Source organism: Mustela lutreola, chromosome 16, assembly GCF_030435805.1.
Source record: "Mustela lutreola isolate mMusLut2 chromosome 16, mMusLut2.pri, whole genome shotgun sequence".
NCBI lineage: Eukaryota > Metazoa > Chordata > Mammalia > Carnivora > Mustelidae > Mustela > Mustela lutreola.
The window spans coordinates 50074969-50090990 of NC_081305.1; the positions used below are offsets into that span (position 1 = coordinate 50074969).

The 16022-nt window shown below is 41.8% G+C and overlaps 1 protein-coding gene across 1 annotated transcript in view; it reads right to left on the bottom strand.

Moving 5' to 3' along the window:
• Positions 1-1131: 1131 nt before the first annotated feature.
• Positions 1132-16022, bottom strand: part of NLRP2 (NLR family pyrin domain containing 2) — a 50208-nt gene continuing 35317 nt past the window's right edge. Inside the window, 2 exon segments of the mRNA XM_059151205.1 lie at positions 1132-1364; positions 6092-6262. Of these exon segments, the coding sequence (XP_059007188.1) occupies positions 1226-1364; positions 6092-6262 (310 nt within the window). The 3' untranslated portion in view covers positions 1132-1225.

Sequence of the window (16022 nt, forward strand, 5' to 3'; positions counted from 1 at the left end):
TTCCCTAAAGGGGGCAATCTCAGGGCATTTTGCACACAAGAGATATTTGTCAGCGCCTGGAGGGAGATGCTGGTACTTAGTGGGTAGAGGGTAGAGATGCTAACACTATGAATGCACAGGACAGTCTCCCTCTAGAGTATGTTCTCTTGAGAAGCACTTAACAAAGAATTATCTGGACCCAAGTGTCAATAGCACAGAGACTGAGAAACCCTTGGTAGAAGACCTTGAGATTCTTTCCTAGTTTTAAAAAATTTTAAAAATTTATTCTTTTAACAACCCCACCTACTCCCACTGAAGGCAGGCACCACCCCTCAGATCCTGAGAATGAAGATGCTAGGAAAGACCTATATCCAGCTAAACAAGAGGCCTTAGGAGAAACAGAAGGAAACTTGTAGGAAAATCCAGGAGCCCACACTGTGTGCAGGGACATCACTGAGATGATGACACATAAACACATTAAACAGAGGTTTGAATGGGATGTCTGGGTTTGTGGTGTATTTGGTGAGAATCATGAACCAATGGACCCCAGTGAAGAAATAAGGGAAAGTAGGATGATTGGAAGAAAAATTTTAAAAATAGTCCTTAATAAAAAGAAAGTGATTCTTAGAGTTGTTGCCTTAAGAACATTTGGGATTCTGTCACAAGAAAATAAGAACTCTACAGGGAAGAACATACCGTGAAGTAGATACCATGAAGTCATATTTTCTATAAGGTTGGAATCCATTCAACAGAGCAAGGACATGATCATTTAAGGACTTCCCTGAAGCACTTAAGAAAGCTACAATATATTGTAGGATTGGTAGGAGAAGTATTCTACAAGGAAGACCTACCAGGCAGCTATCCACAGAGGCAAAGGAATGCCAGAACTGGGCAGTGACTGGCAGGGTGAACAGATCAACGTGATCACAAACATTTCTGTCCCCATTTTCTTTCCGGGTTAGGTTCTCCCCAAATGAAGGATCTTCTAGGTTTGGTCAGAATTCATTAAACAACCTCCTTCATGAATGCTTTCACACCTTTATTCCTCTTGATAAACTCAAGATGTAGGCATTCTATTCATAACAGGGATAAACCATCTGTGTATGTTTCATGGAAACCAAAAGTCACAACCAAGGCTATGGTCATATCTGGTTCAGCACCTAACATCACTGAGAAGGATCAGAGGAAGTTCACCATCACCCTTATGATCCCCAAATTTACTGGGGAATAAATAGCTCCAGGGGATTCAGAAAATGAAGTCATGTGAAGAAGGTCGGTTAGTGGTTGGATCTTGATTATCACTCTCGGTGGTCAATTGTGGGTCATGTTCTTGGATTTCTTTCAGCAGCTTCTGGATTTGAGGATCAGATTTATCTGTCTTCAACCTGGAGTTACAATGAGGCAAAAGGTTTCTTGTTACTTCAAGAAGATTCATTCCAAATGTTCAAGTGCCTGCAAGTCTCATGGTTTAGTTCAGGGGCAGACTTTACGGATTACTATGTGCTGCAAAGTAGGGTTCCATATTGATTTGGTAGGGAAAGAGACAATACCAGGTTAACATTGTAGTGCTTCATGGTCTCAGGCGATCCTCATATCATGCTTGGAGAGATGGAATTGATGGATATATCTGTGAAGTAGTCCTAACACCTACCTACTCCACAGCTCACTTTGGCGGCTCCTCTTTGGTGGGCCCAGGATGAAACATACACACTTGAACCAAGTCAGACTGGACTTTAGTTCCCCTTGGCTACGTGATACTAGCTGACCAACACCTTTTATCTGATCTGTGCAGCTTTATTTGTAGGATTCATCTTTTGGTAACCATATTGATCTGTGTGATGTGGAAATAGGGAACGGGGTGAGGGGGAAGCAAGAGGGAATAATTAAAGCAAAAATATGTAGAGGGAGGAAGCAAGATGGCAGAGGAGTAAGGGGACCCCATTTCAACTGGTCCCCTGAACTTAGCTGGATATCTGTCAAACCATTTTGAACACCTGTGAAATCAGCCTGAGTTGTTAAGAATATATATCTGGATCTCTACAAGCAGAAAAGCAACTGATTTGGGCAAGGTAGGATGTGCAGAGTCCTGAATCTGTAAGAAGACATCAAAAGAAAAACAGAAGGGGAGGGAGCCGCCATAAGCTGGTACCTGGAAAGCGATCTAACGCTGGAGCACCAAATAAAAACCCTTAGAAACATGTTCTAGTAAGGGACACCCCAACCTGAAGATGACTTTGGAAATGGAAAGGCAGAACTCTAGGTAGGACATTGTGGTCTCAGGTTATGAGGGACCACAGAGCAAAAGGAGATTCCCAAAATGGTAGAGGGCCCAAGCCTTGGAGTCAGGAAACAGGTTACAGTCAGCAAGCCTAGGAAGGGACTCTCAGCTCAGATCGCCAGAAACCTTGAACTGGAGGGTCAATTTCTGCTCTTTTTTGAACAGCCTAAAAAAATCTGGAACCTGTTCCTGCAACTGGGCAAAAACTCAGCATGGTAGTGGCTGGGAAAGGGCTTTAGGGCAGAATCCAGACCTGATTCCAGAGCTTTAGGTACACACATGAGTCTACAGCCCTTTGTGGTTTTAGGAGCACCAAGGGCACAGATACTTCCGGGTCCCTGCAAACACTTCTGAGAGAGTAGCTGTGGGCATGTGGTGTGGGAGGTTGCAGTTTTCAGAGGCACAGGCATGGTTTCACTTACTTGTGGGACATAAGGAATAGCATGGAGGACACTAGGAGAAGGAAGGGAAAATGAAGGGGGGGGGAATAAGAGGGACAGATGAACCATGAGAGACTACAGACCCCAGGAATAAAACTGAGGGTTTTGGAGAGGGATGGGTGAGGCCAGTGATGGGTATTAAGAAGGGCATGGATTGCAAGGAGCACTGGGTATTATACGCAGTGAATCTTGGAACACTGCATCAAAAACTAATGACATACTGTATGGTGACTGACACACACACACACACACACACACACAAAGTGGAGACTGCTTGTCTTGGAGAGTTTATTAGAGGGCAGACTGAATTTTCTGCTCTGGACCAGAGGTTTGGCTATGGCCATTTTTGCTCTGATCCCCTCAAGAGGTGCAGAAAGCCTCCAGGGAAAAAAAGAGACACAGAAGACTGGTTTCCATTGAGCTCACCCCCCTGACAGGGGGTAGGGCCTCTCTGCCCAGGCAGGGATACCTCACAAACAGTGCGGCAGGAGACAGGCTGGAAGAGCAGGTAGATGACAATCCTTTGGATCCTATAAGACTGTAAAATCCCAATGCCAGGGGATAAATGTGCATTGAACTCCAAGTGTGACCTAATGCCTGGTTTATTTTTCAGATATAATTCTCCTTTTCTTTTTTTTCTCCTTTTCTCATGACATTTTCCCCCTGCTGTATTTTTCTTTATACCTTCTCCTCATTTTAACTAGATGTCTATTATACCAACTCTTTTTTCATGGTCACTTTTTGAACTTGTATTTTTATACACCTATGTTTTTTTATAGATATATGCTTTATTTTAGCCTATGTTTTACTCTATTAAGTTTTTCCTTTTTATATATACAAGTTTTACTTTCCTAGTAATTTTGGGGCATAGTGTCCTCTAACACACAGATCAAAATACAACCAGGAACAACTAAAACACCCTGCTTTGTCTACATGGAGAGATTGTAGCTCCCTTACTCCTCCCCCCTTTTTTCAAGTCTATTTTTATTTAAAAATTTTTAAATTTTTTCAATTTTAAAATTTTACTCTTGGCTTTCATTTTGGCTTTGTATTTTCGGTGGTGGTGTCTGACCACTCTGGATTTTGCATCTGGCCTGGGTCATGGTTGACATTTTGGACTCTGTCCCTTTGCTCCACCAGCCCTTGAGAATGATTAGAAAGAGGAACTCTCAACAAAGAACCAGAGACAATGTCCCCTGCCACAGAACCAGTGGATATGGATATAAGCAGGATGTCAGACATAGACTTCAGGAAAGCAATCATGAAGTCAACAGCCAGGCTTGAAAAAAGCATTAGTGATAATATAGAATCTCTAAGGGCAGAAATGAGATCTAATCAGGCCAAACTTAAAAATGCTATGAATGAGATGCATTCATATGTCTGTATACTCCAACAGACAGGGTGAATGAGGCAGAAGAATGAATTAGTGGTCTAGAACACATGCTAATAGAAAGTAAGGAAGCTGAAGAAGATAGGGATAGACAGCTAGTGGTACATAAAAACAGACTTAGATCAAGGACACCATGAAACATTCCAATGTTAGAATTATTGGTATCCCCAAGAGGGTGGAGAGATAGAGAGGACTAGAAGGTATATTTGAGCAAAACATAGCTGAGAACTTCCCTAATCTGGGGAAGGAAACAAGCATTTGTGTCTAAGAGGCATACAGGACCCCTCCCCAAATAAGTAAGAATAGATCAACACCATGACATGTAATAGTGAAGCTTACAAATCTTACAGCCAAGGAGGCTATCCTGAGAGTAGCTAGGGGGAAAAGATTTCTTACATACAGAGGGAGGAACATCAGAATAACATCAGAGCTGTCCACAGAGGCCTGGCAAGTCAGATAGGGCTGGAAGGACATATTCAGGTACTAAATGAAAAGAACATGCAGACAAGAATACTTTACCCAGCAGGCTGTGCTTCAGAACAGACGGAGATAAAGAGCCTTCAGGGCAGTCAGAAATTGAAAGACTAAGTGACCATCAAGCCATCCCTGCAAGAAATATTACAGGGAATCCTTTAAGTAAAGAGAAACCCCAAGAGTCACATAGACCAGAAAAAAAAAAAAACAACAGAAAACCTACAGGAACAGGGACTTTACAGACAATACAATGGCACTGAATTCATATTTTTCAATAGTTACTCTCAATGTGAATGGGCTGAATGCTCTCATCAAGAGAAACAGGGTTTCAGATAGGATAAAAAAAGCAGGACCCATCCATATACTGTCTATGATAGACTCATTTTGAACCTAAAGAAAACTCCAGATTGAAGGGGATGAAGAATTATTTACCATACCAACAGACCTCAAAAGAAAGCTGGGGTTCATCAAGATCAAAAGCTTCTCTGAGGGTTTTGAAGGGGTGGGGGGTGGGAGGTTGGGGTACCAGGTGGTGGGTATTATAGAGGGCACGGGTTGCATGGAGCACTGGGTGTGGTGCAAAAATAATGAATACTGTTATGCTACAAATAAATAAAAAATAAATTTAAAAAAAGAGCATCTCAGAAGGATATGGGGTAGCGGATAAAATCAAAGAACTAAAAACCACATTCTGACTCTGGTTCTCCAAGAGGGTCCAGGATCTGTGATTCAGGAAGAAGCCCCCCACTCCCGATCACTCATCTTGAGATTCAAGGACTCAAGAAAGAATATCTAAAGAAACAGCTCCTGTGTTATCTCTGTGAGTTCTTTACAGCTGGATTAAAATTTGCTGATGTGTAAAGTGACAGGGCTAGCTCACCAGAATGGGGCTAAAAACAAACAAACTTAAGTCTACACATTTCTTTTGATAGCAAGCTACCCTGTTGCATATACATATAATCTGTTTCTTCTACATAATTATAATTTCAAGCCACCAGTTGTCTACATGGCATCTGAGAATTTAAACAAGTTTGTGCAAGACAAAGGAGAGTTGTAGGGTTCTCTGTTCCCATGGTAGAGGCAGACAACACAGCTCAAGGGCAGCTTGCTCAACAGAGGACAGGGACTCCTTTTATTCCAAATCAGACTCACTCCAGAGAATACTCAGCCCTCTAAGGCGGGCTGACTGCCAGACCTCCGTAACCAACATAGCCCCAGCACAAGCTTTTTCAGAACACTGCAGGACAGCTACAGCTTGGTATTTCTAATGACAGTGGCCATCACTCTCTATCACTTAGAGAAGCCCCCAGTTCAGCATCTTGGCTTCCGACTGGGTTTGGGTCTTGTCCTTTGACTCAATTTACTGGCCAAAGCAACAGAAGGGACTGATGGGAAAATTATCAGGTGACCAAACTCAACGGATGAAAACGAGATGTTAGCTGTAGTTGCCTACAACAAACCCCCATGGTTTGTGCCCCCTACAAACCTACCATCCTGGAGGAAACACCGTGAGCAGCAGGAGAATCATACCTGAGTGTCTGGAGGGAAGAGCGCTGAAGTTTCAAGGTGTCATACAGCATCTTTACTCCGCTATACCCCAAGGAATTCTGGCCCAGGTCCAGAGTGACCAGTCTCTGATTGCTTCCAAGGGCAGAGGAGAGGACTTCACAGCAGAAAGGCGTGATGGCACATCCCCACAACCTATAGGGGAGACACAAAATTAGTTGATTCAACCGACGTGTACTGATACCGTCCTATGTGACAGACACACTCTTGGGTGTTGAAGATGCAACAAGGAACAACAGAAGTCTCCTTCCTCTGAGCTCATGTACTAATAGGAAACAGATGAATGTAGTGTGTTATATCCAATAAGGTTATGAAGAGCAGAGGGAGAAGCTGGGGGGCACTCAGTACAACAGTTGAGGAAGACCTGAGTGTTGAAGAGAATGAACCATAGAGAGACCCGAAGTAGGAGCTCCCCGGGCAGATAAATAGCTTGTGCAAAGCTCTGAGGTTGTGTCAGATTATCGTATAAAACGATGTCAAGGTAGCCAGCCTGAGAGTGAGCCAGGGAGAGCTGAAAGAGAGGAGGTCACAGACAAGAGGGAGCCATCTCACAGAAAGTCCTTAGGCCCTTGTAAATGGCAGGTTTTACTTGGAATGAGATGGGGAACCACCGAGGGTTTTGAGCAGAAACAGGACAGGAGCTACACCTTAGAGGTTATTCCTAGTACTTGGTTGAAAACTGTAGGGGTACAGAGAAGGCAGAATACAGACTAGGTGGAAGGCTTTACAACCATCCAGATATTACCAGGATGTAGAGGGGGTAGGAGATCAGATTCTAGATTTCTAGAAGATGGCAGCAGGAGTTTAAAAAGGTTTGGATTTGAAGGGAGTTGGGGGAAATTGGAAGGGGAGGTGAACCATGAGAGACTATGGACTCTGAAAAACAATCTGGGGGATTTGAAGGGGTGGGGGGTGAGAGGTTGGGGGAACTAGGTGATGGGTATTAGAGAGGGCACGGATTGCATGGAGCACTGGGTGTGGTGCAAAAACAATGAATACTGTTATGCTGAAAATAAAAAAAATAAAAATAAAAATAAAAAGGTTTGGATTTGGTATTTGAAAGAAAAAAGGAATAAAGGATTTTGTTCTGAGCAAATAATGTTGCACAAATGTTCAAGGGTTTGTGTATATATGAGTGTGTGCACATGCACACACACGCACACACACATGAAAATAGGTCATGTGTTTAAGCATTCCCCAGGATTTTGAAGAGGCTAAACCTAACACCTTCTTCATAGCACACTGAATAACATGAGAACATATTTCATTATCATAGCCAACAGTGGATGCATCCAACTCCGTTTCCTAGAACATATAGCTGCGCTTACACTGTCCGGAAGTCAAGGCTCACTGGACACTTCCCTATATCAGTAGGGTGAGTGGTTAAGAGAGGCCCCTCCCAGTCATCATTAGCATCACCGCCCTCCTTGGGGGTACCTGCCCCGAATTGTAACAACCAGAGGTTTTACTTGTGGAGATCCCAACTGGACGGGTCTGAGGTACAGCCTGGGTGTTGGGATTCTCAAAGGCACAAGCATTTCAACTATGTGGCAGAGGTTGGACACCAGGACTCACCTTGCCTTGTGGTACTGTGGAGGCCAGAAAACTGCTACCCTCTGGGAGTCCCTCACAGGTCAGTTTCCAGATTCAAGTGTATCTAAGTAATGGTACCTAAGTCACGTAGGATTGTGAGACAGAACTGAGGGGAAGCCATTTATCTGCTCACGGATGGGAAATTTGCTGCAGTATTGAGTTCCTACCCCGGGGAGGCTGGGTGTTGGGGCAGCCACTCCTTGATGCTGTAAGTATTGCATCCTTAACATGGTCCACAGGTGGCTTTTGAATGACCTAGACTAGAAATTCTTCCTTTAACCCTTCCAGTGAATTTTCTCCCCCAGCTTCTCTGACATATAAAAATTGACAAATAAAAATTGTATGCATTTAGGGTGTACTGTATAATGATTTAATATATGTACACACTGAAATGATCACCACATCAAGCTAATTAACACACCGTCAGATCACAGAGTCACCATTTTTTTGTGTGAGGACAATTTGTTTGCTGAGAGCAATGTTTTATTGATGAAAAGTAGAAGTTTCTGGAGACTTTCTTTAATCTTTATGGACATATAATGGGCATAAACCATTGTGTAAGTTTAAGGTGTGAAATGTGCAGATTTGGTACATTTATGTCTTGCCAGACGATGGCCTCTGTAGTGTTAGCTAACACCTCTATCCCAACATAATTTCTTCTTTTGGTGAGGAAATTTAAAATCTATTCTTTTAAACAGACTCTTAACTACAAGGGAACAAACCAATGGTCAGCAGAGGGGAGGTGGGTGGGGGAAGGAATGAAGGCACCTGTCCTGATGAGACTTGGGTGTTGTGTGGAAGTGTTGAATCACTATAATGTGTAACTAAAACTAATAATGTGTTAATGGCACTGGAAAGAAAAAAAAAATCTGTTCTTTTAGTGACTTTCAAGCATAGAACAGAGTATTAGATATAATCTCCACGCTATGTGTTAGATCTTCAGAATGTGTTCATCTTCTAACCAAATGTCTTCATCCTTTGATCAATCCCCCACTCCATTTCCTCCCGCCCTTTGACCTCTGACAACCACCACGCTACTCTACCTCTATGAGCTCGTCTCTTCATGAATCCACACAGAAGACGTGTCATTCAGTACTTGTATTTGCCTTTCGCTTCTTAGCATGATACCCTCAAGTTTCATCCATGTTCTCTCAAATGGCAGGATTTCCTTCCTTCTCTTGGCTAATATTACATTGTATGTATATGTATATATCTCACATCTTCTTTTTTTTTATAAACATATATTTTTATCCCCAGGGGTAAAGGTCTGTGAATCACCAGGTTTACACACTTCACAGCACTCACCAAAGCACATACCCTCCCCAATGTCCATAATCCCACCCCCTTCTCCCAAACCCCCTCCCCCCAGCAACCCTCAGTTTGTTTTGTGAGATTAAGAGTCACTTATGGTTTGTCTCCCTCCCAATCCCATCTTGTTTCATTGATTCTTCTCCTACCCAATTAAGCCCCCATGTTGCATCACCACTTCCTCATATCAGGGAGATCATATGATAGTTGTCTTTCTCTGCTTGACTTATTTCACTAAGCATGATACGCTCTAGTTCCATCCATGTTGTCACAAATGGCAAGATTTCATTTCTTTTGATGGCTGCATAGTATTCCATTGTGTATATATACCACATCTTCTTGATCCATTCATCTGTTGATGGACATCTAGGTTCTTTCCATAGTTTGGCTATTGTGGACATTGCTGCTATAAACATTCGGGTGCACGTGCCCCTTTGGATCACTACGTTTGTATCTTTAGGGTAAACACCCAATAGTGCAATTGCTGGGTCAAAGGGCAGTTCTATTTTCAACATTTTGAGGAACCTCCATGCTGTTTTCCAGAGTGGCTGCACCAGCTTGCATTCCCACCAACAGTGTAGGAGGGTTCCCCTTTCTCCGCATCCACGAGGCATCTGTCATTTCCTGACTTGTTGATTTTAGTTATTCTGACTGGTGTGAGGTGATATCTCATTGTGCTTTTGATTTGTATTTCACTGATGCCAAGTGATATGGAGCACTATTTCATGTGTCTGTTGGCCATCTGGATGTCTTCTTTGCAGAAATGTCTGTTCATGTCCTCTGCCCATTTCTTGATTGGATTATTTGTTCTTTGGGTGTTGAGTTTGCTAATTTCTTTATAGATTCTGGACACTAGTCCTTTATCTGATATGTCGTTTGCAAATATCTTCTCCCATTCTGTCAGTTGTCTTTTGATTTTGTTAACTGTTTCCTTTGCTGTGCAAAAGCTTTTGATCTTGATGAAATCCCAATAGTTCATTTTTGCCCTTGCTTCCCTTGCCTTTGGCGTTGCTGTGGCTGAGGTCAAAGAGGTTGCTGCCTGTGTTCTCCTCAAGGATTTTGATGGATTCCTTTCGCACATTGAGGTCCTTCATCCATTTTGAGTCTATTTTCGTGTGTGATGTAAGGTAATGGTCCAATTTCATTTTTCTGCATGTGGCTGTCCAATATTCCCAGCACCATTTATTGAAGAGGCCGTCTTTTTTCCATTGGACATTCTTTCCTGCTTTGTCGAAGATTAGTTGACCATAGAGATGAGGGTCTATTTCTGGGCTCTCTATTCTGTTCCATTGATCTATGTGTCTGTTTTTGTGCCAGTACCATGCTGTCTTGATGATGACAGCTTTGTAATAGAGCTTGAAGTCCGGAATTGTGATGCCACCAATGTTGGCTTTCTTTTTCAATATCCCTTTGGCTATTCAAGGTCTTTTCTGGTTCCATATAAATTTTAGCATTATTTGTTCCATTTCTTTGAAAAAGATGGATGGTACTTTGATAGGAATTGCATGAAATGTGTAGATTGCTTTAGGTAGCATAGACATTTTCACAATATTTATTCTTCCAATCCAGGAGCATGGAACATTTTTCCATTTCTTTGTGTCTTCCTCAATTTCTTTCATGAGTACTTTATAGTTTTCTGAGTATAGATTCTGTGTCTCTTTGGTTAGGTTTATTCCTAGGTATCTTATGGTTTGGGGTGCAATTGTAAATGGGATTGACTCCTTAATTTCTCTTTCTTCTGTCTTGCTGTTGGCGTAGAGAAATGCAACTGATTTCTGTGCATTGATTTTATATCCTGACACTTTACTGAATTCCTGTATAAGTTCTAGCAGTTTTGGAGTGGAGTCTTTTGGGTTTTCCACATATAGTATCATATCATCTGCGAAGAGTGATAATTTGACTTCTTCTTTGCCGATTTGGATGCCTTTAATTTCCTTTTGTTGTCTGATTGCTGAGGCTAGGACTTCTAGTACTATGTTGAATAGCAGTGGTGATAATGGACATCCCTGCCGTGTTCCTGACCTTAGCGGAAAAGCTTTCAGTTTTTCTCCATTGAGAATGATATTTGCGGTGGGTTTTTCATAGATGGCTTTGATGATATTGAGGTATGTGCCCTCTATCCCTACACTTTGAAGAGTTTTGATCAGGAAGGGATGCTGCACTTTGTCAAATGCTTTTTCAGCATCTATTGAGAGTATCATATGGTTCTTGTTCTTTCTTTTATTGATGTGTTGTATCACATTGATTGATTTGCGGATGTTGAACCAACCTTGCAGCCCTGGAATAAACCCCACTTGGTCGTGGTGAATAATCCTTTTAATGTACTGTTGAATCCTATTGGCTAGTATTTTGTTGAGTATTTTCACATCTGTGTTCATCAAGGATATTGGTCTATAGCTCTCTTTTTTGATGGGATCCTTGTCTGGTTTTGGGATCAAGGTGATGCTGGCCTCATAAAATGAGTTTGGAAGTTTTCCTTCCATTTCTATTTTTTGGAACAGTTTCAGGAGAATAGGAATTAGTTCTTCTTTAAATGTTTGGTAGAATTCACCCGGGAAGCCATCTGACCCTGGGCTTTTGTTTGTTTGGAGATTTTTAATGACTGTTTCAATCTTCTTACTGGTTATGGGTCTGTTCAGGCTTTCTATTTCTTCCTGGTTCAGTTGTGGTAGTTTATATGTTTCTAGGAATGCATCCATTTCTTCCAGATTGTCAAATTTGTTGGCGTAGAGTTGCTCACAGTATGTTCTTATAATTGTTTGTATTTCTTTGGTGTCAGTTGTGATCTCTCCTCTTTCACTCATGATTTTATTTATTTGGGTCCTTTCTCTTTTCTTTTTGATAAGTCGGGCCAAGGGTTTATCAATTTTATTAATTCTTTCAAAGAACCAGCTCCTAGTTTCGTTGATTTGTTCTATTGTTTTTTTGGTTTCTATTTCATTGATTTCTGCTCTGATCTTTATGATTTCTCTTCTCCTGCTGGGCTTAGGGTTTCTTTCTTGTTCTTTCTCCAGCTCCTTTAGGTATAGGGTTAGGTTGTGTACCTGAGACCTTTCTTGTTTCTTGAGAAAGGCTTGAACCGCTATATATTTTGCTCTCAGGGCTGCCTTTGTTGTGTCCCACAGATTTTGTATTTTCATTATCATTTGTTTCCATGATTTTTTTCAATTCTTCTTTAATTTCCCGGTTGACCCATTCATTCTTTAGAAGGATGCTGTTTAGTCTCCATTTATTTGGGTTCTTTTCAAACTTCCTTTTGTGGTTGAGTTCTAGCTTTAGAGCATTGTGGTCTGAAAATATGCAGGGAATGATCCCAATCTTTTGATACCGGTTGAGTCCTGATTTAGGACCGAGGATGTGATCTATTCTGGAGAATGTTCCATGTGCACTAGAGAAGAATGTGTATTCTGTTGCTTTGGGATGAAATGTTCTCAATATATCTGTGATGTCCATCTGGTCCAGTGTGTCGTTTAAGGCCTTTATTTCCTTGCTGATCTTTTGCTTGGATGATCTGTCCATTTCAGTGAGGGGAGTGTTAAAGTCCCCTGCTATTATTGTATTATTGTTGATGTGTTTCTTTGATTTTGTTATTAATTGGTTTATATAGTTGGCTGCTCCCACGTTGGGGGCATAGATATTTAAAATTGTTAGATCTTCTTGTTGGACAGACCCTTTGAGTATGATATAGTGTCCTTCCTCATCTCTTATTATAGTCTTTGGCTTAAAATCTAATTGATCTGATACAAGGATTGCCACTCCTGCTTTCTTCTGATGTCCATTAGCATGGTAAATTCTTTTCCACCCCCTCACTTTAAATCTGGAGGTGTCTTCGGGCTTAAAATGAGTTTCTTGGAGGCAACATATAGATGGGTTTTGTTTTTGTATCCATTCTGATACCCTGTGTCTTTTGACAGGGGCATTTAGCCCATTCACATTCAGGGTAACTATTGAGAGATATGAATTTAGTGCCATTGTATTGCCTCTAAGGTGACTGTTACTGTATATGGTCTCTGTTCCTTTCTGATCTACCACTTGTAGGCTCTCTCTTTGCTTAGAGGACCCCTTTCAAGATTTCCTGTAGAGCTGGTTTGGTGTTTGCAAATTCTTTCAGTTTTTGTTTGTCCTGGAAGCTTTTAATCTCTCCTTCTATTTTCAATGATAGCCTAGCTGGATATAGTATTCTTGGCTGCATGTTTTTCTCATTTAGTGCTCTGAAAATATCATGCCAGCTCTTTCTGGCCTGCCAGGTCTCTGTGGATAAGTCAGCTGCCAATCTAATATTTTTACCATTGTATGTTACAGACTTCTTTTCCCGGGCTGCTTTCAGGATTTTCTCTTTGTCACTGAGACTTGTAAATTTTACTATTAGGTGACGGGGTGTGGGCCTATTCTTATTGATTTTGAGGGGCGTTCTCTGAACCTCCTGAATTTTGATGCTCGTTCCCTTTGCCATATTGGGGAAATTCTCCCCAATAATTCTCTCCAGTATACCTTCTGCTCCCCTCTCTCTTTCTTCTTCTTCTGGAATCCCAATTATTCTAATGTTGTTTCGTCTTATGGTGTCACTTATCTCTCGAATTCTCCCCTCGTGGTCCAGTAGCTGTTTGTCCCTCTTTTGCTCAGCTTCTTTATTCTCTGTCATTTGGTCTTCTATATCACTAATTCTTTCTTCTGCCTCATTTATCCTAGCAGTGAGAGCCTCCATTTTTGATTGCATCTCATTAATAGCTTTTTTTATTTCAACTTGGCTAGATCTTAGTTCTTTTATTTCTCCAGAAGGGGCTTTTATATCTCTCGAGAGGGTTTCTCTAATATCTTCCATGCCCTTTTCGAGCCCGGCTAGAACCTTGAGAATTGTCATTCTGAACTCTAGATCTGACATATTACCAATGTCTGTATTGATTAGGTCCTTAGCCTTCGGTACTGCCTCTTGTTCTTTTTTTTTGTGTTGAATTTTTCCGTCTTGTCATTTTGTCCAGATAAGAGTATATGAAGGGGCAAGTAAAATACTAAAAGTGTGGCAACAGCCCCAAGAAAATATGCTTTAACCAAATTAGAAGAGATCCCAAATCGTGAGGGGGGAGAAAGGGGATAAAAAGAGGTTCAAAAAGGAAGAAAGAAAAAAAGAAAAAAGAAAAAAAAAGAAAAGAAAAGAATTAAAAAAAAGAAAACACCTAAGAAAAATATAAAAAAGAAAAAATATATAGATTAGATATAATAGTAAAAAATCGTTAAAAAAGAAAAAGGTAACAGTTAAAAAAAAATTTTACCCAAAGGCGAGAAAAAAAAAACAAAAAATGAAAAAGAAAAAAATTAAATTAACTGCAAGACTAAAAAAAATCACAGGGAAAAAGCCATGAGTTCCGTGCTTGGCTTTTTCCTCCTCTGGAATTCTGCTGCTCTCCTTGGTATTGAAACCGCACTCCTTGGTAGGTGAACTTGGTCTCGGCTGGATTTCTTGTTGATCTTCTGGGGGAGGGGCCTGTTGTAGTGATTCTCAAGTGTCTTTGCCCCAGGTGGAATTACTCCGCCCTTACCCGGGGCCGGGTGAGTAATCCTTCGGGTTGCTTTCAGGAGCTTTTGTTCCCTGAGCGCTTTCCGTAGAGTTCCAGAGGGCGGGAATACAAATGGTGGCCTCCTGGTCTCTGGCCCAGAGGAGCCGAGAGCCCAGGGCTGCACTCCTCAGTGCGCCCTCAGAGAACAGTGCCCAGTTACTCCCGTCTGCCTGACCTCCGGCCGCGCTCCGAGCTCACCGAGCCTGCGACCGGTTCAAGGTCACCCCGAGCTGCGAGCTTACTGTTGGCTCTGTCTCTGTAGCCGGCTTTCCCGTTCCAATACCCGCAAGCTCTGCGACACTCAGACACCCCCAATCCTTCTGTGACCCTGCGGGACCTGAGGCCACGCTGACCCCGTGTGGGCTTTGCCCCGGGTAGCCTTGGAGCGATGTCCCTCAGCGGAACAGACTTTTATAAGTCCTGATTTTGTGCGCGGTTGCTCCGCCACTTGCCGGGAGCCGGTCCCTCCCCCTGGGGTCTATCTTCCTGTCGCTTTGGATTCACTTCTCTGCCGGTCCTACCTTTCAGAAAGTGGTTGTTTTTCTGTTTCCAGAATTGCTGTTCTTCTTCTCTTCGATCTGCCGATGGATTTTCAGGTGTTTGCAATCTTTAGATAAGCTATCTAGCTTATCTCCGGCTAGCTGAAGTAGTCTCAGCCTGCTACTTCTCCGCCATCTTGACTCCTCCTCCTCTCATATCTTCTTTATCCCATCATCTGTTGGTGATAACTTACATTGTTTCCTCTCTTGGCCATTGTGAAAAATGCTGTAATAAACATGAGAACGCGGATATCTGTTCGAGATCTTGTTTCACTTCCTTTGGGTATATATCCAGAAGAGGGATTGCCGGATCACAGGATACTTCTATTTTTAGCATCACAGGATACTTCTATTTTTAGCTTTAGAAGCTCCATATGGCTTCTAGAGTGGCCACGCCGGCTTCCGTTCCCACCAGCGGGTACACGAGGATTCCTTATTCTCCATGTCCTCCCCACTGCTTGTTATCTCTGTTCTTTTTACTAACAGCCATCCTGAAAGGTATCAAGTGAGAGCTCATGTGGTTTCAATTTCCATTTCCCCGAGGATTAGCAATGCCAAACTATTTTTCATGTCCCTGTTGGCCATTTGTTGGTCTGATTTGGGAAAAAAAAGGTCTCTTCATGTCCTTTGCTCATCACTTTTATTTATTAATTTTTTTGCTATTGCATTGTATAGGTTCCTTTTCTATTTTAGATATTAATCCCTTATCAGACCTATGTTTTCCAAATATTTTTCTGTAGGTTGTCTTTTCATTTTGTTGATTGTTTCCTTTAGTAGACAGAAGATTTTTAATTTGATGACGTTCCACTTATTTATTTTTGCTTTGGGCGTCATATCCAAAAAATCATTGCCAAGATGAATGCGAAAAAGATTATGTCCTATGTTTTCTTTTAGGAATTT